We start from the raw sequence: 24,412 nt of genomic DNA on the forward strand, positions 1-24,412 counted from the left end.
GAAAGATGTTTTGATTTGAATTGGTCATTTTGACACCTAGATACCAAGAGTTGGTCTCAGTGGGTTTAAAATAGTTCCTTTTGGGGTGATGAGCAGTAGTAGATAGTCTATTAGCATCATTACATTTGTGGTTGTGTCAGGATTGTTGAATCTCACTCCTGGTTGTGGTGGTACACAGCCTTAACCCCAGCACTCCAGAGGCAGAAGCAGGAAGATCCCTGTCAGCCTCATTTACATAGTGAGTTCCAGAACAGTCAGAGCAATACAATGGATCCCTGTCTCAAAAACAACAACAAAAATAACAACAATAATAAACCCATTGCTTTCCATATTTTATTCACAGTTGAGTTATTGATATTTTAGCAATAATGAAAATTCTAACAAATATTTTCATTGTGATTTTGCCCTTATAGGCTGAAGATGATAAGTAATTACAAATGGAAAATAGGTTGCTATATCAATTTGCATATACTATACCCATGCCAGACAACCATCCCCTTAGTTTTCTGTGACTAAATTTTACATTTAGTTCAGTTACCCTTCTGAGAAGTTTGAGTATGGAAAAATTTATTGGAGAATGTTTAGTGAAATTTTTCGATACTTCAGTTTTATTTTTTCTCTATTTCAGAAGTAGGTATATTTGTTTCTTCCTTTTTCTTTCATTTTTGCTTTTGTTTTTCATAAAGGAGTGACCACCAAATCCAGAAAAAAACAAATAAGAAGACTAAATTTGAATCAGGAAAATTCTCACAGTTAATTTGTTTTCCAGCACATGGTAATGGACTGGACATACATAGTGTGATATAAGATAACTTTGAAAGAGATTCAGAACTTCCATAATGGAATGCATAGCTGTTCTTTTAACTTTGTTAAAAACAAATGGCTGTACCTAATCTATTGCTATCTCAGCTAGAAATGGCAACTTCACTGTTGCTGCCCTGCTAGTAGCAGCAGCCTTGCTGCTTAGACCACAACCTGGCCAGAATTCTTCTCCGGCAGACACTGGCTTTGTTGCTGCCACTAAAGTAGCTTTAACTAAATCTCTATTGATATAATTATGGATATGACTTGAGATTCCAAGGCTCGGGTGAAAACCTGTAACTCACCCAAGGTTTCTCTGTACCTGTTGTGGTATCCATCTTCAGTCTAGAATTTCTGACAGACTTTTTTTGGGTGTGAAGCAGGAGTTTTGAAGGACTATACCCCCTTGTATTGGGAAACTTCAGCAGTCTTTTTTCCTTTGTGTCCTGCTTGTTCAATTTGCACAGTATACTGTCAGCAACTGAGCCAAGGGCAGTTTCTTACCCACGTGGCTAGCTTTGCCACAATGAAAGTAACTCCATATAGAGATTCTTTGGTGCCGGTCATCCTTTTATGAAGTAGAGTGATGCTGTCAGGAGCAGACATGTACATGTCTCTCTGTTATGAAAAGCCTTTGGTAATTAAACATCTAAATTCTATATTCTATTTGTCTCTGAAGCATTTGAATATAACCTATCTATCAGAAATGTATCTGTTTAACCTTGAAAACATACCTAACATGACTACAAGTTTGTTATAGATGACTAACTACCAACCTGCATTTTTAAAAAATATCCTAAACAGTGTGTAATAATAGCTTTCAAGGACTATAACTTTATATTACTGAGCTGCATAGATGCAATACCTTAAACAAGAGTAGAAACATGTATATGTTATAGCGAAACTAAGCTTAAATTTGTATCAATATACAAAAAATCTATACCGTTGTAAAATATTCGAAATGAATAGTTGTCTTTTAATCTTATATTCCTATATTCCTACCAAATGATGACAAACACCTATGACCCACTGATTGACCAAAAACCATCCATCCCACCTTTTGAGAATGTGGGTGTTGTCCTCTAGAATGTTTTCTGTTGCCTGGGGATAACCGCATACTCTGTGTACCCTGCAAAAATTGAGAAAATGATCAAGTCCTAAGAAAACTAGCTATACCATTTGTTGTCCAGTCTCTGTGTAGTGGGAAAGTACAAGGCTTATCTGAAGTTCTGGCTTGAATAGTCTGTGAGGTTGGAACCATCTCAGCTAGCAGCCTTGAAGTTATTTTGAAAGCAGAATTTTGAAGAAAGTGAAACAGAGGCACTCTGAAAGGCTAGATTACCTGATTTACCCATTTTCATTGGTGTTGTCCCCTTGCTCTGACAACACACAAACTTTCAAAGGTAACATATATATATATATATATATATATATATATATATGCATCAACACAAGTATGAACTGTACATTTTACAGATGCCAGCAAAAGATGACACTTAGTTTTATGTTTGAATAGATAAAAGACATTTGATACCTTTATAAGTTTGTTTGGACTTTATAGCCAAAACCCATATCCATGTCATACAAAAGGATGGCGTGTAATAAGTCACGGGGACTCTGTAACCAAGAAGATTTATCATATCTCATCCAGTCTCTCACACACATCACCTATCTTATAATTTTTAAGTTTATTTCTTTATGTCTATAGCCAAGATTTTTAGGGTGTTTCCCCCAATCAAATCTGGTCTCTATTAATTTTGAAGGAATCTATAGCCTTTCATTTCCTTTGGGACGAAAAACATAATCTATCCTCCAGTGCAATACATTTTCTAAATTCTATTTTAGAGTTAAGATACCCCTAAAGTATCTAGACTGGTTTAATTCCGCAATTCAGTTAAAATCCCATGTCTCTAGGCAGCTGTCATTCACTTATCAGCATTTAAAAAATTCAAGACCAATCTTGTCTACAGAGTGAGTTCCAGGACATCCAGGGCTATACAGAGAAACTCTGTCTAAAAAATAAACAAACAACAAAAATAATAAGAACTTAAGAAAAATTATGTTTGCCTCAATGATATCGTCATTGCCTGAGAATTAAGGTAAAAACTAGCAGAAAACCAAAGAGTGGAAATAATCAATTACATTTAACTTTATTTTTTTAAAGTTTTTCAACTTTTAAAAGATAGGGTCTTATTATATATAGAAAGAGGGTGGCCTTGAGCTTCCAGTGACCCTTCTTCCTCAGCTTCTTGCTGAGTGGTGTAATTATAGGCATGTGTCACTGTGCCTTTTCATTAAATTTTTTTATTTATTTGTTTTTTTGAGATGGGGTTTCTCTGTAGCTTTGGAATTTGTCCTGGAACTAGCTCTTGTAGACCACGTTGGCCTCAAACTCACAGAGATCCTCCTGCCTCTGCCTCCTTAGTGCTGGGATTAAAGGCATGTCCTGCCACCGCCAGGCTTATTTAAAATATTTTTATGAATACCTATAATATAAGGTGCTCACTTGAAGAGATTTAATCCTTCTGTTGGTCCTAGAACATTATACATTTTACTAAATTTTTTTTTTTTTGGTTTTTCGAGACAGGGTTTCCCTGTAGTTTCTAGAGCCTGTCCTGGAACTAGCTCTTATAGACCAGGCTGGCCTCGAACTCAGAGATCCTCCTGCCTCTGCCTCCCGAGTGCTGGGATTAAAGGCGTGCGCCACTACCGCCCGGCAACATTATACATTTTAAAAAGAAATTAGAGCTCAGAAAGTTGGTGGCCATTAAGTATTGAGACAATCCTGTATCCATACACCATGGTAGAAAAATCTAGATCCTATCTATCATCATGTAAGAATCTGCAATCACATATATCAATATATAGATTATGGATACATATTGAAGCTGAGCACACCAGCTCCAGTGTGTGTCTTGTTTCTAGAAGAACAGATTCCTTACAAATTACAACTGGTGAGGCTGTGCCTGGTTGACTCACTGGTGAGCCCCAGAGCTGTGACTGCGTTGCTGGGTGGAGTTGAAGTTAGAAGGCTGTTACTTGTTGTGAAACTTTATCTCCCCAGAGAGTCATCTGCTAGAGGCTTGTTCCTTGCTTGTTGTGGTGATGCTAAGGTGGCCGAACTTTTGGGAGATGGACCTAATGTGGGGTAGGTAGGTCACTGTGAATGCTCCTCTGGAAGTGTTGGTTGAGTTGTTATCTGGTGAGTGAGGCTGGCCCATCCTCTTGTCCTCCTATAGCCATTGCTGTTTGATTTGCCATTTACTGCCATGTGTTGCAGCTGAGAGAGCCCTCACCAGAGGTTGCCTGACCTTGGACTTCCAGCTTCCAAGACTATGGTGTGATACCCTTTCTCCTTTCTTTCCTTTCCACCCCTCTCCTTTATTCCTTCTGTCTCAGGGTGATCTTGAGCTCATAGGCTCCTTTTGCCTTAGCTTCCTGGTGCTGGGCCTACAGGTACACACACACTTGCACCTGGCTAAGCTTTGTACCTTTGACAAGTGTCCATCTGCAGGTATTTTATTAGGATGACCAGAAACTGATTATATAAGATCCATTCTCTGAAACCAGCAATTGTTGGAGATGAGGGAGGGTCTGAGGCCCAGACAACCCTAACTGTTGTCTGATAACAAGGCAAGGTGTAGCCAGGGTCCAGAGCTCTGTTGACTGTGTGATATTTTGAGGCAGTCATGTTGGCAAAGCTGTTTTGTACAAGCCTCTTTGATAAAGTGTTTTATGCCAAGGACACTCTCTCTCTCTCTCTCTCTCTCTCTCTCTCTCTCTGTGTGTGTGTGTGTGTGTGTGTGTGTGTGTGTGGCAGGGGGGCCTGGAAAAATGCCATTTATGTTCTTCTGTTAGCTTTGCTTTGATTCGAGTAACCAATTACTCTTGAGCTTTTGTTCTATATTCAACAATGAAAATTATAATTTTATGAGATGCAAGTTAGGAGTCCCATGAGAATCAAAGGGGCAGGGATTTGATGGGGTTTGGAGCATCTTTCAGTTCTTTTTAATCAGCAGCTTTTTTGACTAGAACTCTCAACTCTATCCACTTTGTAACATCTAACTCATAAAGTCCCTTTCGCCAGATCATCAAAACATCAAGATCTAAGCTACCTATACCACCTGGGGGCTATTCATATCTGCTCATATTTTCATTCAAAGAATTCTAAAAGATCCAACAGTTTATGTGGATGTTTACAACTGGGTATAATATTTGAGTCTGGCATGGATGCTTGAGGCTATGTCTGCCTTATAATTCAAATTGCTGTCATTGTCTGCGGGAGAAATTCTAAGAGATCATCCTCATGTGGAATGCTCTTGAATATTGTGTTTTTTCATGGAATACTTGATTTTGGAGGAATGTAAGACATGGGATAATCAAAAAAAAAAAAAAAAGCAGCTAGTGAGACGGCTCCGTGGGCGGTGGTACCCGCTGCCAAGACTAATGACCCCGAAACCACATGATGGAAAGAGAGAACCCACAAGCTTTCCTCTGACCTCCGCATGGGTACTTGGGCATGTGTGTGCCCACACATATACATAGGAAATAAATAAATGTTAAAAAAGCAAGCAATAATATAAGTTAAAAGAAGTAATGTTAGACCACAGTATCTACTGTGGAGTTGAAGTCGGTACACAGTAGATTCAGTACGTAGTAGGCACACCCTGCTTCTCTGCCCAAGGAATTTATTTGTTTACTTACCCCATGTGAAAATTTTCATATAGCACCATAGGTACTGTGAGGATACCATTATGGCAGGCATTTGAAGGCTGTGGCTTACCTAGTAGTTTAGACATAAGTTATCTTAGTGATTTCATCCGTTTACATGTGATTTCCTATGTAGAAGTTTTGTTGCTTTCCTAGACTGTCTGTGGAAGAGGGAGCTGAACTCTGTCTTTCTGAGCCAAGGAGTGTTGGGTGTGTCCAGTATCAGAGGTCTGTCTTCAAAGATTGTTGAAAATTGTCTCAGAAGCCACTTTGGAAGAAAGGGACATTGCTCTCTTTATTGCTCCCTTCCCTTCCCTTCCCTTCCCTTCCCTTCCCTTCCCTTCCCTTCCCTTCCCTTCCCTTCCCTTCCCTTCCCTTCCCTTCCCTTCCCTTCCCTTCCCTTCCCTTCCCTCCCCTCCCCTCCCCTCCCCTCCCCTCCCCTCCCCTCCCCTCCCCTCCCCTCCCCCCACTCCCCTCCCCCTCCCCTCCCGTCCCCTCCCCCTCCCCTCCCCTCCCCTCTTTCTTCTTCTTCTTCTTCTTCTTCTTCTTCTTCTTCTTCTTCTTCTTCTTCTTCTTCTTCTTCTTCTTCTTCTTCTTCTTCTTCTTCTTCTTCTTCTTCTTCTTCCTCCTCCTCCTCCTCCTCCTCCTCCTCCTTCTCCTCCTCCTTCTTTCTCTTCCTCTTCCTCCCCCTCCCTCTCCTCCTCCTCCTTCTTTTTCTTCTTTTTGTCATCTAAGTAAACTCCATATGTTCTTCCAGTTAAAACATCCCATCCAAGGTTGTGTTGAATCACACTATAAAAATTTATCTGTGATAGAAAAATGCAGCCAGCCCTTCCCCGTTGCGAGCAGGGCAGTGAGTGATGCCCTCCCTCCTCTCCCTGCTGCAGCCTAAGCCAGGAGCTACTTTCCTCCACCCTCTGAGAGGATTATTTTCTCTGATCCGGTTCTTGGTAAACACTCAGACCCTAAAGGAAATTCAGATTATCCTGGGTTAGTCACGTATACTCAGAGCGGCTAGCGACTAAAAAGTGTTCCTTGCTCATTGGGAAATACCTGAGATTCAGAAAAAAGAATCTCCTGCGGATCACAAGAAAACATCTCCCTGAGGATTTGAAGGTCACAGGTGGCAGAGTTTTAAAGCCACAGATATTATGCTGTTTCAAAAACATCTCTGTATGCAATTCAGTGACAGTTACTTAAGGGAAAATGAAAGACGCGGAATGGAAAGGAGAAGGGACCTCAAAGCGCAGTTAAATAAGAGTAAAAGCTAACCTTCAGCTTTGTGCGTGCATCACAGTCCAGGGGAATTTCTAAAAGCTGATGAAATGTAATATGTAAAGTTGAAAGTAAGAGTTGATGTGATTAGGTCTAACCCTGAGCCAAGGCTGACACTAAGAAAGGCGGAAAAGGCGGGCACGGGGCTGGACGGGGAGCCCTCAGGTTAATCCAGGTTCCACAGAAATCCTGTCTTATTAGCAGTTAGCTGGATGCCTGCTGGATTGGCGGAGTGTTCAAGTGACATTTATGGATAGGGGAAATAGGCAATAAGTGAGTCCTGTATGGAGGGCATGGAGGGCTGTCCTCACAGGGCTCGCCACCACATTCTCCCATCTCTGTAGCCCTCCTCTGGTCACACTGCAAAAGGATAGAGTAAATCTGGAGCGGCGAGTCCATGGTATGGGTCTTTGGGGGTTCTCTCTCTCTCTCTCTCTCTCTCTCTCTCTCTCTCTCTCTCTCTCTCTCTCTCTCTCTCGTGTGTGCGTGTGTGTGTGTGTGTGTTTGTATAGTAGAGGCTAGAGATCAGTGTTTGGATGTCTTCCTCAATCACTTCCCAACTTTGTGTTTGAGAGAGGGTTTCTCTCTAAACCTGTAGTCTGCTACTTTGGCATGGTTATGGGCTCCTGGGATCTGCCGGGCTCTGTGCCACCGACAATAGTGTTACAGATGTTTATAATTATACCCAGTTGTGTGTGTGTGTGTGTGTGTGTGTGTGTGCGCGCGCACGCGTGTGTGGTTTGGGTTCTGGAATCTTGACCTCAGGCCCCTATGCTTGCTCACAAAGCTCTTCACTCAGCCCCACACTGTACTTAGACTGCCATGTTCACTTGACGTTTGCAGTCCGTGCTTTTTGTCACTGAGGACATGATTTTCTTTCCCATCCTGATCTGAGTACATCGAAGGCCTCTTCTAGGTTGCCCTCATCCAGGACAGCAGCCCTCAGCCACACGTGGTCACCATGTGTAATATGTAGTTGGTGTGAACTGAGATGAACTGTAACTACACTTTGCATGTGAGACGTTGAAAATTGATTCCGGAAAAACAACAATGTAAATTGACTTGAATTTCATAGTGATGACATGTCGAAATAGCAAATAAATATATGCAAATATTAACCTTTTATGTTTTTCTAATGAAGCTTTTTATAGATCTTAAGTTATGTGTGTGCCTTGCATATTTGTGCCGACTCAGCTTTGGCATGGAAGCTACAGAACAATGAGTTAGTTCACCTGCATTTGAACATGCATGTGCATGTGTTCCAGCACATATGAAAATGAGCACTTTCAAGTAGGTTATAAAATGATCAGCGTTAGCAAGCTAGCTGGAGTGTGGCTGTCATTCTTTTCTTGTCCTTGTGGCCATCACTTCTGCTAGGTGGTTTGTAGATGTTTGGATCTTGTGTGAGGTCTCTCCCTTATGTGCCCTGAGGCTGAGACAAGGTGAGGTATCTCCAGTTGCTAAGCAATGGAGATACCTCTTCTTCTCTACTGTGAGATCCCCCACACCAGCATTCATTACCCCTCCCCCTTTTTGGCATACTATATGTCATTCTGTAAGGTGACCATAGTCCTCTGCCACCCCCAGAAATCAGTGTCCTTCCCAGCCAGTTGTATGACTCTGAAAGTGAATCGAGTTTGGAGAATATGTTGATTTTGCTCCACCTGAATGATGCGTGGGCAGCTACGAACATGTATTAGAATTTCCACGTTCTTTTAGCCCCAGCAAACTCCCCCAGTTTCTGTAGACTCAGTTTCTGTGGCCTGATAGGGTCACAGACCATGGCCCTGGACGTGAATCCGTGAGTTAACAGTGGTTCCTCTGGTTCCCGCAGTGCCTTGCCTACCACAAACTCCCCAGCTCTATTGCATCCCCAGCCTGGAGGAAACCCTGCTCCTTCCCTGACGGTCAGCTGAATTCTCTTTGTTGAACTTGTTTAAAGCTGCTATGTAATCTCTGTAGCTTGTCTCTCTACCCCTAGCTTAAAGGTAGGGTGTGATTCGCAAATGCGATCATCTTTGCAGAATGGTTTCTTTTACAGTTGTGAATGGACAGTTGAGTTTCTCATCCAGGATGTCCCCACAGGCATTTGGACCAGGGTAATAGTTAGAAAGATGAAAAGTTTCTCCCGGTCCTCTAGTTGGTGTGAGAACATTGGCACTATTGTTTCAGTGTGCTTCATTCCACCTGTCCTTTAGTAGGAAGCAATTAATTTTGAACACCCCTGTGTAAATTATAGTACTGGGAACATTATGGTCCTTCATGGGCTAAAGCGGTGGTTCTCAACCTGTGGGTTCTCCCTTGGGGGAGTCACATGACCATTTCACAGGGGTTGCCAAAGACCATCAGAAAACAGATATTTATTTACGGTTTATATAAAAGTAGCAAAATTAAAGTTAGGAAGTATCAATGAAAATGATTTTATGGTTGGGGTCACCACCAACGTGAGGAACTATATCAAAGGGTCACAGCATTAGGACTGTTGAGAACCACTGCTCTAAAATTCGGATTCTGGGACCTGACTGGAGCACAGCTGGCAATGTGATTGGGTCCCACCTAATATGGCAAACAGCAGAGGAGATGGAGGACAGACTGGAGAGGCAGGGGGTGTAGAGACCTTGACTGTGCTGCTCAGCAGTTGCAGCCCAGTGCATGAGGCACACAGGTGGGGGTGGGGATATCACAGTGACTTCCGGAAATGTCACGCAGCCTTCACAGTAGCCAGGTACAGGGCAAATTTATGAAAGAAAAACTAGAAGACAGAGTCAAGCAGGCAGTTATTAGAGCACAGGAAATGAGAAAGGAGCCTCTAGTAAGGCAGAGGCACAGGGAGAGAGGAGGGGATTGCACCTGAGGAGAGTTCAGGGGTTTAGATCTAGGGCAGGCTTCTAGAGAATCTTTTGATTGCCTAGATCTGGGAGAGAGGAGAGTGGGATTTAGGGGGTTGTTGAGAGATGAAGCTCGTTCTAAGGGAAAGATGTTCCTCTTTTGGGGTGTTTGGAGGTATAGGGCCAAGGCTGGCAGGGTGGAGGGTATGGCCATGCCAGCACGGAAGTGCTTCTGGGACAAGTGTACCAGATTGCTTCATTTTTCCTTCACCGCAGGCTTGTGTCGCAAGTTATGTTGTCCCCGAAATTTCACATAGGCAATGGAACCAAAGCAGAGTGTTCCATATTCGCCCTATCCGTGGAAGGTGGGGGTTGAATCTGAACTCAGAAAATCTTACCCCAGTCTGCTTATGTAACAACCTAACACACACAATTCCTAAAGGAGGTAGTTACTCCTGATAATTTCAATTATGGTTGCTTCAGAAAATACTTTTTATAATTGTACCCACCACTGAGGTCAGTTCATGTTGTAAATTTGACCCATTTAAGCTATACACACATGCACTATTCTTAAGAACAATGGAAACTCATTCCCCATGGCTTACGGTCTTGCTCAGAAAGGATGCTTCGTCTGTCTCCCCTGGCTATATTTCTTTGCTAGGCCCATAGAGATGGTGCGAGGAGCATGCTCTCTAATGGCACCCTGCAGGCAAAAATGACAAAGCCACAGCCAGTGCTTTGAAACGTGGCTGGAAGTGACGCTGAGCTGCAGCGTATCCTAATGGGGCAATTTACTGTGTGAAATTGGAATTGCAAAGAAAATTAATATAATGAGTTCTTTTGATTTCCTAGGAGACGGAAGGTGAAATAGATTGCTGATCTGCAACTCACCATCTGGCTGGGTTTAGAGCTGGGCCTCATGGTCCGGAATCTAGAGTCAAGGGCTTCTGGGTAATATACTAGTTCCCGCGGTTGCCTTTGGCTCACAGCTGACCTCTCCTCCTGCTTTTGTCTGATTCCCAGACGAACACGCTGAAGCCCCTCTTAGACACCGTGTTTGTCTCTGCTCCGTAGGGCATTCGCTCTGAGCCTGCGGGTGCCTGGATGCTGCACCTGGGTCTCCAGCCACAGCTGCTCACTTAGGCTGTGGCACTGTCAGGCTGTACGGTTCTCCCGAACCGCTAAGCTGGCTTTTACATTCGTGGCTCAAGCCTGAAGCCTCTGATTGCCCACCAAGCTATTGGGTCAGAGAATAAGTTAAGAGGGAAAACTTAAGGAAAATCAGGAAGCTCGCTATATATATTGCTGATATGCATATTGGATCTTCTCAGTAATTTTTGCAAGGCACACATTACTCTGTTCACTTACTTGGGCAGCGGATAGTTAAGTCCACTGGCTCATCAAAAATCAAGCAGGGCAGAGGCGGTTTGGGTCTCCTGCCCGGAAGGTGTTTCCTAATTTTGGAGAGCCGACTAGCATTGAAATTCTTGCTGCATTCTCGCAGGCCCTTCAAGAGTGTCTTAGGTTCCTGACACAAGCAGTTTAAAGAATGCTTCTCCTTCCTTTCCACGTGTGCAGGCACCCTCTTCACCATCCTTCCTCCAACAGGGCCTGCATATACGTGAACATACACTTGGCAAGGATGTGGCTGCTGGCTTCATTCGCAGCAGAGTGTTAGAAGCACTTACTGCTGGGAAAATGGCAAAACCATTGGATTATTTACATATGCTGGAGTGTCACACAGCATTCAAATGAAGGAAGGATAACTGTGCATGACGGCACGGCTGTGATTGATGGGTAATGACAAAACATGACTCTGAAGGTTTTAGAGAACTCTTAGAACTCCTAAAAAACAGATCCATATTAAAACCCTCTGTTTTTGAGACAGGGCCGCGTTCCGTAATCCATTCTCCCTTAGAACTTAGAACTATATGCATCGCTCTCCTTTAGAACTCACTATGCATCGCATGTTGGTCTTGAAGTTGTAATAATACTCCTGCCTCAGTTTCCAAAGTGTTAGGATCAGAGACGGAAGCCATCATGCCGGGATAGGAGCTAGGAACGCATTTATTAGAAGAAGAAGAAAGAAAAAAACTTCAAAGAATTACAGCAGATTTTTAGCTGTGGTCCCATCTGGATTGAGCTCAGGGAGGTGGAGGGAGACAACTTTCATGTATTAATATTTTAATTGAAAAAAATCTTGAATTCTTTTGCAAACATTGAAAGCTGATTTTGAAAATTTTAAGTAGAGCGATAAGTGCCAGGACAGAGTTACAGCCATGATCTGTGAGAGGATACCTGAGACCCAGGGTGGGGTGGGAACTGGTCAGAGAGAGAAGGCACCTGGAGGAGCCAGCAGCCTTGCAGAACTCTGGCCTCACCTGATCAAAGCTGTGGGGCACGGAAGTGGGCTTTCCAGGTGGCACATTTGAAGAGACAGTCCTGTATCACCCAGGCTCCTCTTCCCTCCTGAGCTGTCAGAGTGGTCAGCCATGGCTCCCAAGGACATCACAGTGCTCAGCCACAGCTCCTAAGGGCATCACGCATTTTACGGTCTCACTGTAGCTATCTTAGAGTACTTTCGAACTATCGAGAACATCCCTGTTTGGTTCTATCTACTGGCTGCCCCCATGACCTTCCTGTATACCCTGCTCACTCTGCTGAATTCTGTTTCCCCAGTGCAGTTAGCCCTGTTCTCTCCTTTCCCAAAGTTTCTCAATAATCCTACCGCTTCTGGGATGTAATCTCCAATTTAAAGTGGGACTGAGAAGCCTTGCTCACGTCTCCCACCTTCCTCACCCAGTAGGTCTAATTGATGTTACGCCAGTTATAACCTTGCGTTTTCCTACCAGTGGGGCTGGAGGATGTGGATACAGAAAGCAAGTCCAGGATGTATAGCCAGCATTGCTCATTGTCAGAACATTTCTTGCTATCTCACCCTCCTTTCTGAGAGTCGGCGTCCATAATTTATCATTTTGAAGTAACCATTTAAAATTAGCGTATTTCATGGAACACGGGCCTGTTAGTATCTTTCAGTGGTTTTCACTCAGTTGCTTCAGAGGGGCAGGTCGGAGGATCCACACGGGATTTGAGGGTCTGGCATTGATTCATGTACGTGCCTGTTTTCAGTCTGCAAACATGGTCGTTATAGAATAGACGTTGTTCTAAAGGCACCACATTGACTAAACAGCCTTTATTTGTTTTGGCTAAACTTAGTGCCAGGACTATGTCTTATAATAGGATAGACCTGAGAATGAGGAATCCTACAGCCACTCACTTTAAGGTCACCTCACAGTCTTTCCATCCCATGTCCCATGAATTTATATCTGTGCTATTTTCTAGTATTGAATAGTAATAAATAGCCTTCCTTCGTTGAATCATAGGCGTTTCTTCAGGTAATCAGGAGGACTAAGGTAATAGACTATCGTATGGCTCCCTCTGGTGGCGGATGGATGCTTACATGCCAAACCATGCTGTACATTTTTATTTTGTTTTGGTTTTAGTTCCAGCTTCCCCTCTACCGTGAGGAGGGAGACACATGGATGGAAAAATACTGTAGCTGTTCTACTGTTGGCAGATAAAAGTCAAAATGTGAATTATTTCATAAATCTATAGTTAGTGTACAAAATATCTTCAGAGAACAAAATTAACTGCCATTAAAACGCATATTAAAGTAGCAGTAATAATGTATTATTGCTGTGTTGTTTTTCTTGTTAAGCAGGGACTGAGACCACAGCCTAAAACACAGCAAGAGACAGAGCATTCTCTGGGATTCTTTAGTACTGGCCCATCCCAATAGGGTGTGTCTAAAACTCAATATTAGTTAACCAAGGGTCTGAATACTACTTCTCAAATTATTACAGAAGTTTTCCCCACACTAGACTTCTCATTTAGAAACATGGTTTTGGTGTCTCCAGATTTCCGTTCTTTTTATTTCTCAGCTGGAAGTTAGGGTAAGATGTATAATTTGAGGGTCAGTAGCTTTGCCCCTTCTCCCTGGTCTCCAGGTTCTTTCTTCATTTGGACCCTAGAAACTGTCCAAAAACATCTCTTTTGTTAAAAATGTTGAATCAGTTTTTTCTTTTTAAAGTAAATGGAACTATACTTATGTCACGTATAATATGCTGTTTTGAGCTACATATTCACTGGGAGAGTGCTCATATAGAATTGATTGACATATGTGTTCTCTTTACTTTCAAAAAAAATTTTAGTGCTAATGTGTCACATCTGTTCTTTTCACAAATTTCAATCCAGGGCCAACAGGACATTGCTATTTATAGCCAATGTACAATTCCCTATGTAGTTAATTTTGTTTTCTGTAATACAACCTCGCAATGACTTGAGGAGCATTCTCATTTTTGCTCAACAATATTGTGCAGCAGTTAATTAGCTGTTTCTAATCCATGTTTGATAAAGCCTAGCAAAGGCGAGCTTACCTGAAAACTAGCAAACAGGGCTACAAATAGGCTCATGACTGAGCCTGGTGTTTTGTCAACCCATCCATGGGTCTGGTACCCTAGAGACGCTTTCTCTGAGGGCTGGAGACATTGCTCACCCTTCTGTCCTGGAGCTGAGGATTTTTAGGTGCTCACTAGACTATCTCAGTCCAGATAGACACATTTTTCTCCCATTCCCCCTCCTACTCAAAATGGATTGCACAGCAGATCCTCCTTTGCTTGCTTAATTTTGAGGGTGCGAGCAATTACATTTATCATAACAAATGCATCAATGAGAAAAAAGCATTGTAGGGCACTGGTTTCCTGACAAAGGTGATTTTAGGTATAAAGGCTTGAAAGAGGAGTAAAATTGCTAGGTACAGGTGACAAATCTTAGCAGCGCACACTTGGGCTTAGGTGCTTGAAGATCTTCATAAGGAGTTTTTGAAATGCATAAGCAAAAGTAATTTAGAACAAAAAATTCTTTTCAACACCCTCAGAATTAGAACAAAGCAATTTCTTCAAATGTTGGTGATTATAAAGAATTGCTCCCTTTTAGCCATTTTGCAGGTACTGTGTGTGTTTTTTAATCCTTACAATACTCTAATGATCATTAGCTATTATCTGAGGATAATTATCTAGAGGAAAAAGCCAAGACTTGTGAATTTCGTTGGTTGCTTAAGGTTACCTGGTTAATGAATGGGAAACTCGGATTTGAAGTCCTGCGGTCAGACTCAAGAACTGGCAATCTCACTTTTCTGCCCAGCATTGCCTGCTGCGGTGTGAAAATATCTGATATCTGTGTGTTCCAAAACACAACAGAAACAGTGACGACTGAGTGCTGAGAATTTGGCTAGTGAAGTAAAGGACGTGAAATTTATGAGTTTTAAGTTTTAAGTTAAATAGCTTCACATATCTAGTGGGTACTATGCTGGAGAACATTGATTTAGGTGATCTCTAAGGGTTTTCAGTTTTAGGTATTAAATACACAGGGTTAATGAGTTTAACTCCCTGTTTTATTGGAAGAAGACTGTCACTCACATCTTAGTAAACTCATTTAAGTCATAAAATTAAAAGGAACACAGATATAACCCAGGCGTTTATGCTTCCCAATCATGACTCTTTCCAGTTCACACCTTATGAGTCAATAAATTTGTCTTTCTTTAACCATTGTTAATATTGAATGGGAAATGTGTCGCTTTTGAGAAAAGTGTTAAGCCTCGATAAATACGTGTTCAATGAACATTTTCCTCTTTCTTCCCGCAGGTTATAGAAACGTTATCTCGGTTATCCCGCACACCAATAGCGTTGGCCACAGGAATCAGGTAAGCTCATGCCTCTGTGGTTCCTGTTTCCCATGCAGTTCATTGCAATGCTTATTTCTTGATTTATTGAATGGCTTTTGTTTGCAAAGGTCTTTGTGCTTGGTATATTAAGTGCCACATACACATCTGAGATTTACCGAGCAATTAAGAACGTATTCAGAGAACCGAGTGAGGCACAGTGACTGAACATTGTTCTTAGCTCCCTGGTGACTGCCATTGGTTATGGCTCTTTAAAAAATGTTCTTCAACATTTATATATGTATAATTCATTAAGACAAATGCAAATGCTTTAGTACATACATATTTAAACGCATAATGTATTTGGTTCCTGTAGAGGAGACCATAATAATAACTCTCAACTTTTATGGGTTTAAGGAACAGCCCCACAAGCATTAAATGACAGATGCAGAAGAAAGTGTGTTGAAGGTTGGGTGATGCGTGAAAAGTTCAGGAGTTGCTAGTTGGTCTATACCATCTCCAAGCAGTGGAGTATAATTCAGTCGGTAAGCTTGGAAGCAGAGGTGTGTGAGTTGTTCGAGCCTCTTCTTTTTTAGACACTGCACACTATTTAAGTGCAAGCTGTCAGTAAAGAATAAAAGAACCACAAAGTGAAGAAGATTTAGCCCCGCTGCATGGAAATAGGTGTCATTTTGTACCTTATGTCTTCAAGGCCTGTGTTCTGGTCTGCCTCCACGATAGAGCTTTGTAAGCCTCTATCTATGCTTTTTGGTTTCAGTGTGTGTGTGTGTGTGTGCCCAGGTTCCATCATATTCTGAGGGAGGGGATCCTAGTGGGTCTCACAGGAGTGTTCAGCACTAGATCAGCAGCTCAATTCCTGGATGCCACCACAGTGGTCTCCGGAAGGACATCCTGGAGACCCCTTCTCAGGAAGGGGCCATGATTTTATCAGTTTTCTGTAGACATAGATTGTCAGCTGGTTGATTCTCCAATTCCTTCTAATTTGCTTTTCAATACTGAGTAGCTGCCCATGTCAACATGTGTTTTGTGTCATTGTGTGTATAGAGTAGATTTTGAAGCAAGCACAGCCTGCTTTGTATGGACTTTTGATTCTGAAAGAACACCTATCAGAGCTATTTTCCTTTTGAAATTTTCTTGTCTATATTTATAGCAGAGGACTATAATTCTCTATATGAACCAGTGTAGGCATGAAGAGCTGATAAAATGTGCCTATATTAAAAAAGAACAACCCTGAAAGCTTGGCTACACTGGTTCATTTATTTTTTAAAAAATGTAGGTCCCTTTGCTATCTTAAGTATTAAATTAATTCATAATATATTTAAAGCCAAAATTATTTTAAATAATAAAAATACAATTAAAAAGTCTGACTTTCAATGAAACTCTTTAGCCATTGTTCAAAATTTATTATTTTGATGGCTCCTTTTTTATAAACATGAAACATGCTTACTACCAAAGAGTAGAGCATTTGTCATTGAAATATAATTGCTATGGTGATTCTGTTGGGCATACTTTTAAAACATCATTTTGGTCATAAGAGGAAATGTTATGAGCCAAACAAAGATGCCAAATGATAGGAGTGGGGGAAAATTGAAGTGGGATATTTTTAACAGAAGACGAAAACAACTCGTCTCTTTGAAATCGACCTAGTTAATTTCTCCAAAAATGAAAATAAAAAATACAACGTAAATACCCTGATGTCCAAACAGAAAAGTCTGCCAGGGTCAAAAGTCATATGTGTGATGTCTTCGTCTTCTCACGATCGTCCTCTTTACTAGTGAGCTGAGCCATGGAAGATGATTTGCTGGCAGAGTCTTAGCTGGGTCAGGTCTTCCAGCTGCTGTGAGGGTGCTGAAGGCAAGGGCACAGGGCACGGACAAGGCTGCTTGTCTCCTGAACTGGGCACTGCGGTGGGTGTCGTTGGGGTGACCCTGCAGGTATGTGGCAGGTGGGAGATCAGGTGATCGCATTAGCCTGTCCCCAGCTGCACCTGTGTCTGCAGGGACTGGCTCTAATGCTGGCGATGATTTAGGGTAGCAGGTGTTACGGTCTGCCCAGGGGAACCCCAGGCACAGCTGCTGGGCAAGCACTTCTGGAGAAGCCCTAGAAATCATTAAACGTGATGGCTTGTTTGAGTGGCAGCAAGTTTTATACTGTTTAATTGGCAGTAAATGCTCATCTTGATTGCTCACTCTCCCATATTTTTTCTTCCTCTCTAGGCCCTTTCCTACAGAAGAAAGCGTGAATGATGAAGACATCTACAAAGTCCTTCCTGACTTAATAGAGTATGTTGAAGATTTTCAGTAAAATTAAGCCAGTGCTCAAATTTGCACTTAGCATGGACACGAACTATAATAAGCTCTCTGCAGGGTGAATGTGATGTGATAAGACATCATTATCTTTGAAATGATGATGGGAAGTTTCACGGGAAATGTGCCACAACTGACTTTTGGTTCTTGTCCCATGTTCATATGAAGAGAAACTTACTGCCGAGAAGCAAAAACAGGTCGTTTCTCAAGGGCATAATAGAGAGGCAGATGAAACTAGAATCACACAATTAGGTAATAATAAAAAAGAAATAGTTTACTACTGGGTTGTGGGGCAGAAAGTGTGTGCTTTATTGCCAGCCCAAGGAAGGATGGATGCAGGCTGGAGTTATTCAGGGATGTGTCAGTAGATGGTGCTTCCGCCAAGCAGAGGATCCTGTGAGCTTTGCTATTTCACAGTCGGGCGAGGCAGAAAGCCTTGCGGCTGATTATCTTCTGCTGATTGAGTGACTTGTGCAGATTAAGAATAAATATAAAGCGTGATCCTCTCTCCTCAAAGACCTTATGATATAGCTCAGGCATGTTTGCAGAGAATTCTAAGAGATGGATTATGCTCCGAGGGCAGTTCCTGGAATCTGTGGGAATCCATTCTTTCATCTGTCCAACACGGAACTTGCCATTACGCCTGACTGTTTTATCTGCTCGTGTTACTGGCCTCTCCACATTTGTCTGTCTCAGGTGTCCCTTTGCAGAAAGACCTCCCCACTGACCCAGCAAAAATAGCCACCACGTTCTTTCCTTACTCTGTGTTTTTAGAGTGTTTCTGGCTACGACCGCGTTGGTTTGCTCCATTGACTGAGTCTTCACCCCAAGGCAGTGACAGCAGAAACCTTGTGGACGTCTTTGTTCTTAGAACTTTAAACTGTGATGGATGGGAGAGATGGCTCAATGGTTAAAGCAGCTGTACAAGCAAAATGTTCTGAGTTTAGAGTTCTAGAATCCTCTTTTAAATAGTGGCTAGACAGTACAGCATGCCTATAATTCTAGCCTCAGAAAGCAGTGGCAGTGGGGTTCCTCTCGAGCGAGCTGGCTAATGAGACTCACCATATGCATGAGCTCTGGATTTGATTGAGAGGCCCTGACTTGGTGAATAAGGTGGAAGAGCAATCAAGGAAGGTTCCAGCTATCAACGTCAGGCCTCTACACACATGCTTGCATAAATTCAGCTGCACACATTTACACACATACCTGCACCCTCACACATACAAACGTGCCCATGCAACTATACCACATCCATGAAAAATGAAGGGAAAAGAGACTGAGCTATGTTTGGTGTATGCACATGACTTAGCCAAAGGAGCGCTGAATACCTACTGGTTGCCAGGCATTATTCATCAGCTTTCCGCTCTCTAGTCATGCAACAGTAAGAGTCTGTTGTGTGCTCACTTGTGCACTAACATGTTCTGTGCATTATCTATTTAATGACTGTGTTAAGTTCCCACTATTATAAGTTAATGAAAAAAAAACCAAATTTGTATATCAAGCTAACTTCTTTAAGACGATATCACACATAGTAGTCTTTGAATGCAGATCTTTCACACCATGGATCTTGAAATTTTATTATTATTATTATTATTGTTATTATTATTATTATTATTTCTTAAAGAGACAAGGTTTCTCTGTAGCTTTGGAGCCTGTCCTGGAACCAGCTCTTGTACACAAGGCTGGCCTCGAACTCACAGAGATTCCTCCCTGCCTCTGCCTCCCGAGTGCTGGCATTAAAGGTGTGTGCTACCGCCCGGCATAGAGATAGAAGATCTTAATCCTGTCCTGGATGAGATGTGTGGTGACTTGGTGCTTTGGGAGCACTCACTAGAAGAGCAGGCGAGGAGAGTACTACCGACAGCCATAACAATGGGCAGCCAGTAATTCTTTCTAGACTAAGCGACATTTGGAGTAGCCTTGAAGTCATTTATTTTTAATGTCCTTTGAGAATAGATTTTTACTGATTCTAAACTTCCAAGAACTCACTGCTATTAAGTAAGATGGATGCTGATTATCTGACTAATTGGCAGCAGTCTTTTATTAAGTGACTGCAAGGTTACTGGTCTTGTAATCGGATTCTTAGGAAGAACACATATGTCCAATGCAGTGATGATGCTCTTTCAAAGCCCCACCTGGGCTGAACCCCAGTGGAGGCCACTGATACCTATCACTTTGTTTTGTATAGCCTTTGCCCACCTCGTTCTGCTTAGTAGTGTTGTTAGGGAAGATTTAGTTCGGAGGGAATGGTAGGTGTCAGGTAGGAGGAGGCTTCCAAGTCACAATGTCAGGGAATGGATTCCACAGTCCTTTTTTTTTTATTTCTGGCAAAACCCCTTCCATCAGGACCAGCCCCTCCCTCAGGTGATTGTCTCAGTTAGATCCATCATGACCTCAGGAGGCTCCCCTGCCATTTGATGGGTTACACAAAATACCCGGACTCCGGACAGCTGGGGCTGTATAGAGAGATCCCATCTCACCCACCCTCAAGACAGAGTGAAGCTAAGTGCTCAGACTAGCCCAGCTGTCCTGCTGTGTCCTAACCAGAGTCCATCAGATGCCCTACTATGGAAATCACAGAGCTGCCAGTATGACTTGACTCCTCGGAGTGCAAGTAGAAATTGAAATGCACCTTTCATCCTTTCTCTTCGCTCCATCATCCCCCTAATCTTCTCTTCCTAAGCCCCCTAATCTGTATCTGATGTCACAGTCCTGAGTTTCCCTGACTCCTTCCTCATCAGCCTTTGCCTGAGTTGCAGCTCTCAGCCTCATAGCCTTTTGCCTCTTAGCTTCTGGTCTGCCTGTTTTTTCCTCCCCACCTCCCCTCCTCTGTAAATCCCCTGCTGCTTCCTAGTTATCCCAGTTAAGGTTGAGCTCACCGAGTGCATGGCTCCTTATGGTTTTGTCTCAGCTCTTCCCTCTAGTGGTCCAGCACACTGCCCTGAGGGGTTGCCAAGGCCGGTATCCCCAGGCTCTCTGGACTCCATCCTTCGTGTTAGTGCCCTTTTCAGGAGCACAGGCTCTCTCTCCACTTGATATAGATGTGTGCCACTTTTATTGGCATTGGAGTTCTATTAGGATAGGCATTGCGATGGCAGCTATACCCTCCCAGGAAACAGTATTTTTACAGCAGATCGCTATTGAATAAACTGACATATTCATAATCTACCTGAGTCAAATGACCTCTTTGAAGCCTATCTGACTTTCTTCAGTGATTCTTCTCTTCTCTGCTTCTTTAGTTTCTGTTCATTTCTCTTGTTGCATATATAGGATTATATGCTTATGGCTGTTTTTATAAGTCAGTTTGTGTGTGCTTGTGTGTTATGTATGACGTGTATGTGCATTCATGTGTAGTGGGTGGTACAAGGGTGCCCCTGCGTGTGTTTGGAGGTCGGATGGCATCCTTGCCTCCTATATTATTTGGGACTATGTGCAGCAGGCTGGCTAGCTGGCCCACACACTTCCAGGGATTCTCTCGTCTCTGTCTCCCATCTTACTATAGAGCCCTGGGATTAAAAAGAGGTGCTAACATGCTCAGCTTACTGTATGTTCTGGGAGATCAAACTCGGGTCCTCACACTTACATGACAAACACTTTTACACACCGGTCCAGATCCTCAATGGGAGATATATATATATATATATGTCTCAAGTCTTTAGAGCGTGGAGTTCAGTCAGTTCTTCAAAAATATCTGCTGATGAGCAGATGGCTAGGTGGGTGGACAGGTATTTCTGAAGTGAATTTTTCTCGGAGCACCGTTCTCTCAGGCTTCAGCTTCCTCCTTTAATAGACCTCCCTTCCCTCTGGGTTTTGACAGTTCACTTCTGTCAAATGCCTCCAAATAATCTTTCATGACAAACATAAACAGCCTGTGATTGTACCAGCTCTGAAAAATGTCCCAGGTTGCGGACTGACACAGCCACAGTGTCCTCGGTTCTGTTCGTGTTAATTTATAACCGTCAGCCTGTGCAGCCTGCAGAGGGGGCTCAGGGCTGGTCATGTGAAAGGGCTGAGCTTCCTTCTCAGAGGGATTAACTCATTCCAACACCTCTGTATCGGTCAAGGCCATTCTGGGGGGTTATGTTGGTAGAAGGCATTTCTATAAGTTTTAAACTAGGAGGAGAAACTGAAGAAGGTAGCAGTCCTAAAATGGAGGGAATGCCATGACTGACCATTCTCATCGTCTCTCAGGAGGGGTTTAAGAACAGTGCCCTGGTCAGCCACTGCTACTGTCCAAGTGCTCACGGGGGACTGGAAAGTACAAATATTCCCGAGAAACCGACGTGTGGCATTTAATGACTGTAAAATATGTTTTAGATATTTTAAAGATCTTTCCCTGTCACCCCCTTTAAAAATAAAATGCAAGCAGCTAGCACAGATAAAGGCAATTTGACTGTAGAGAGATGTCTCTGTATCTTCAAAGTGAGCTTCTGGAAGCATGGTTTGAAAAGCACTGGATTAGGTCATAATAGCGTTACAGCAACCGATGCTGTTATCAAACAGATTTTCACTGTTGTCAGCTCTTCCTTAGCTCTCCTCACCTTCCCACACTGTGCCCTTTAATAGTATAATGAAGCCGAGGCCACGGAATACTGGGATGGGGTGCAGAGACAGTGTGATGAGACCATTAAAATATTCCACATAAAACAAACCTGATTTTGAGACCATGACTCTGCTTTGACAAGTCTGGTAACTTTCAGATCTCTCAAAACTCATCATTTTTCATAGATCAAATACTAAGCCATAGCCATATGATAACTAGTGCCCAGAGACTTAGAGCTAGCTGCAAGATGATCATTAATATGGTTCTACGAGAGTAAAAGCCAGTTAGGTATGAATTACCACTGTCCCAATTGCTGGATTCTTCTGCCTGTCATTGAGATAATTGGGGGGACGACATAGTTTTAATGGGAGCCTCTTGACTCTCTCCACTAATTCCATTTTCCCTCTTCTCTGGATTTTCTGTGAAACTCATTGGGAAAATTTCAGTCTGTTTTGAACTAGAACCTTTAGGGAATGTCTCAGTGTTATAGCCACTGTGTACTAGAATACAGCCATTATAACTGCACTCCTTGTTTCAGTGAAACCCGCGTGGAGGACGAAGAAGACCTCTATGACTGTGTGTACGGCGAGGATGAAGGCGGAGAAGTCTACGAGGACTTGATGAAGGCAGAGGAAGCTCAGCAACCTGTAGGGCTTTTGCTGATTTTTTTTAAAAGTAACTCTAAGTAGTTTTTTAAAGAAGGCAATTAGTTAGGAGATCAATTAATGTCTTTACTTAACTTCTGTTGAAATACTTAACAAAAGCTCCTGGTTTGTTTAGAACTTAGGTAATAACTTATTTGGAGACAGGAGCTGCTATTTTTTTTTTTAAGTTCAAAATGACTGTGGGGCTTTATGGTCTAAGCCTTTCCTGAGAAAAATGAGCATTAGGGGCTATTGCCATGCCGGTTGGCTGCAGAGTGGCAGAGTGGCGGGAAGCTATCATTTCGGTGAATCGTGAGATAGTGATTGCGAAAGTGCATCTTTTCCAAAGCAAATCTTTTCTTTTCATTTTAAATTTAGCATAAGTTATGTCAGTGACGGTTTCTTCTCACTCGCTAGCTCTTGTCACAAATGGCTCTCCCCTCATTTGCTTTCCTTTTAAAAATTCTTTTCTAATACATTGCAACCCAACTGCAGTTTCCCTCCCCTCCTCCCAGCCCCTCCCTCACTCCCTTCTCTTCCAGATGCATTCCTCCTCTGTTTCCCACCAGAAAAGATCAAGCCTCCCCGCGGTTCTCAGCTGAACAAGCTGCAATAAGACTAGGCACACACCCTCACTCATATCAAGGCTGGGCAAGGCACTAAGTTTTTGTTGCTGTTTGTTTGTTTTTATTAAACTTCTTCAGATACTAGCATAAACCGGTATGCTCTCATAGCTCCCATGCCATGCATGTACCTGGAACATTCAGAAAGAACTGCTTTGAACTGTCTTCTTATCAATGATTTGAAAATTAAAAAAAAAAAGTCAGCCACTTAGGCATTTATTACCATATTCTCTTATCCTAAAGACTTCTTCATGGTCTTGGTGGTCACTCAGCTTCTTCGGGGGTTTCATGATTTGGCTCTGCTCTCTGTGATCTGGTTTTTAATAAGGGGCTGGGGGAGGCTGGGAGTTCCACACTGGGGAGGAGAGACAGACATAGGGTAGAAATAAGTCACTTGGCCTATATTTTGGAAGTATAATCACTATGTGTTTAGCTCGGTGTGTGAGAGGTGGGCTGTCCTGGCTGCATTTTCCAGAGGGGTTTCAGGTGCATCTCTTCTGAAGTGCCTGCAAGCATCAGCTGCGTCAGGGCCAGCAGATCCTCAAGGTCTCCTCCACCCTCGGCACAGCCTTCCCCCACTTAGTTTGGACTCCCTGGCAAGGCGACACGTGCTTTCCATGGCTTCTGTCACTTGGCACTCTTTGGGTTTAGTACTGTCCGTCTGTTTTATAGAAAGCGAAAACCAAGTCACGGAGAAACTTGTTTCTAGGTATAAAGCTAACAAAAATCAGTATCTGAACTGAATTCCATTTTTGTCTGTGACTCTGTGACCTTGGTGTTATGCTGAACTTTAACACTAAATGAAAGAACCTTATATTATGATAATGTATAAAAGCAATATTTTGAAGAGTTTTACTTATTCTCTCTCTCTCTCTCTGTCTATCTCTCTCCCCCCCTCTCTCTTTGTGTGTGTGTGTGTGTGTGTGTGTTGCTGATGACTGA

General features: G+C 42.6%; 1 protein-coding gene across 1 annotated transcript in view; it reads left to right on the plus strand.

The window, feature by feature from the left end:
* The window catches only part of Vav3 (vav guanine nucleotide exchange factor 3), a 315,752-nt gene that overhangs the window by 120,706 nt on the left and 170,634 nt on the right, over window positions 1-24,412 (plus strand). Inside the window, exons 3-5 of the mRNA XM_038311226.1 lie at window positions 15,317-15,375; window positions 17,571-17,636; window positions 22,742-22,850. Of these exons, the coding sequence (XP_038167154.1) occupies window positions 15,317-15,375; window positions 17,571-17,636; window positions 22,742-22,850 (234 nt within the window). The remainder of the gene's footprint in view (window positions 1-15,316; window positions 15,376-17,570; window positions 17,637-22,741; window positions 22,851-24,412) is intronic.

Source organism: Arvicola amphibius, chromosome 14 (assembly GCF_903992535.2).
Source record: "Arvicola amphibius chromosome 14, mArvAmp1.2, whole genome shotgun sequence".
Taxonomy (NCBI): domain Eukaryota; kingdom Metazoa; phylum Chordata; class Mammalia; order Rodentia; family Cricetidae; genus Arvicola; species Arvicola amphibius.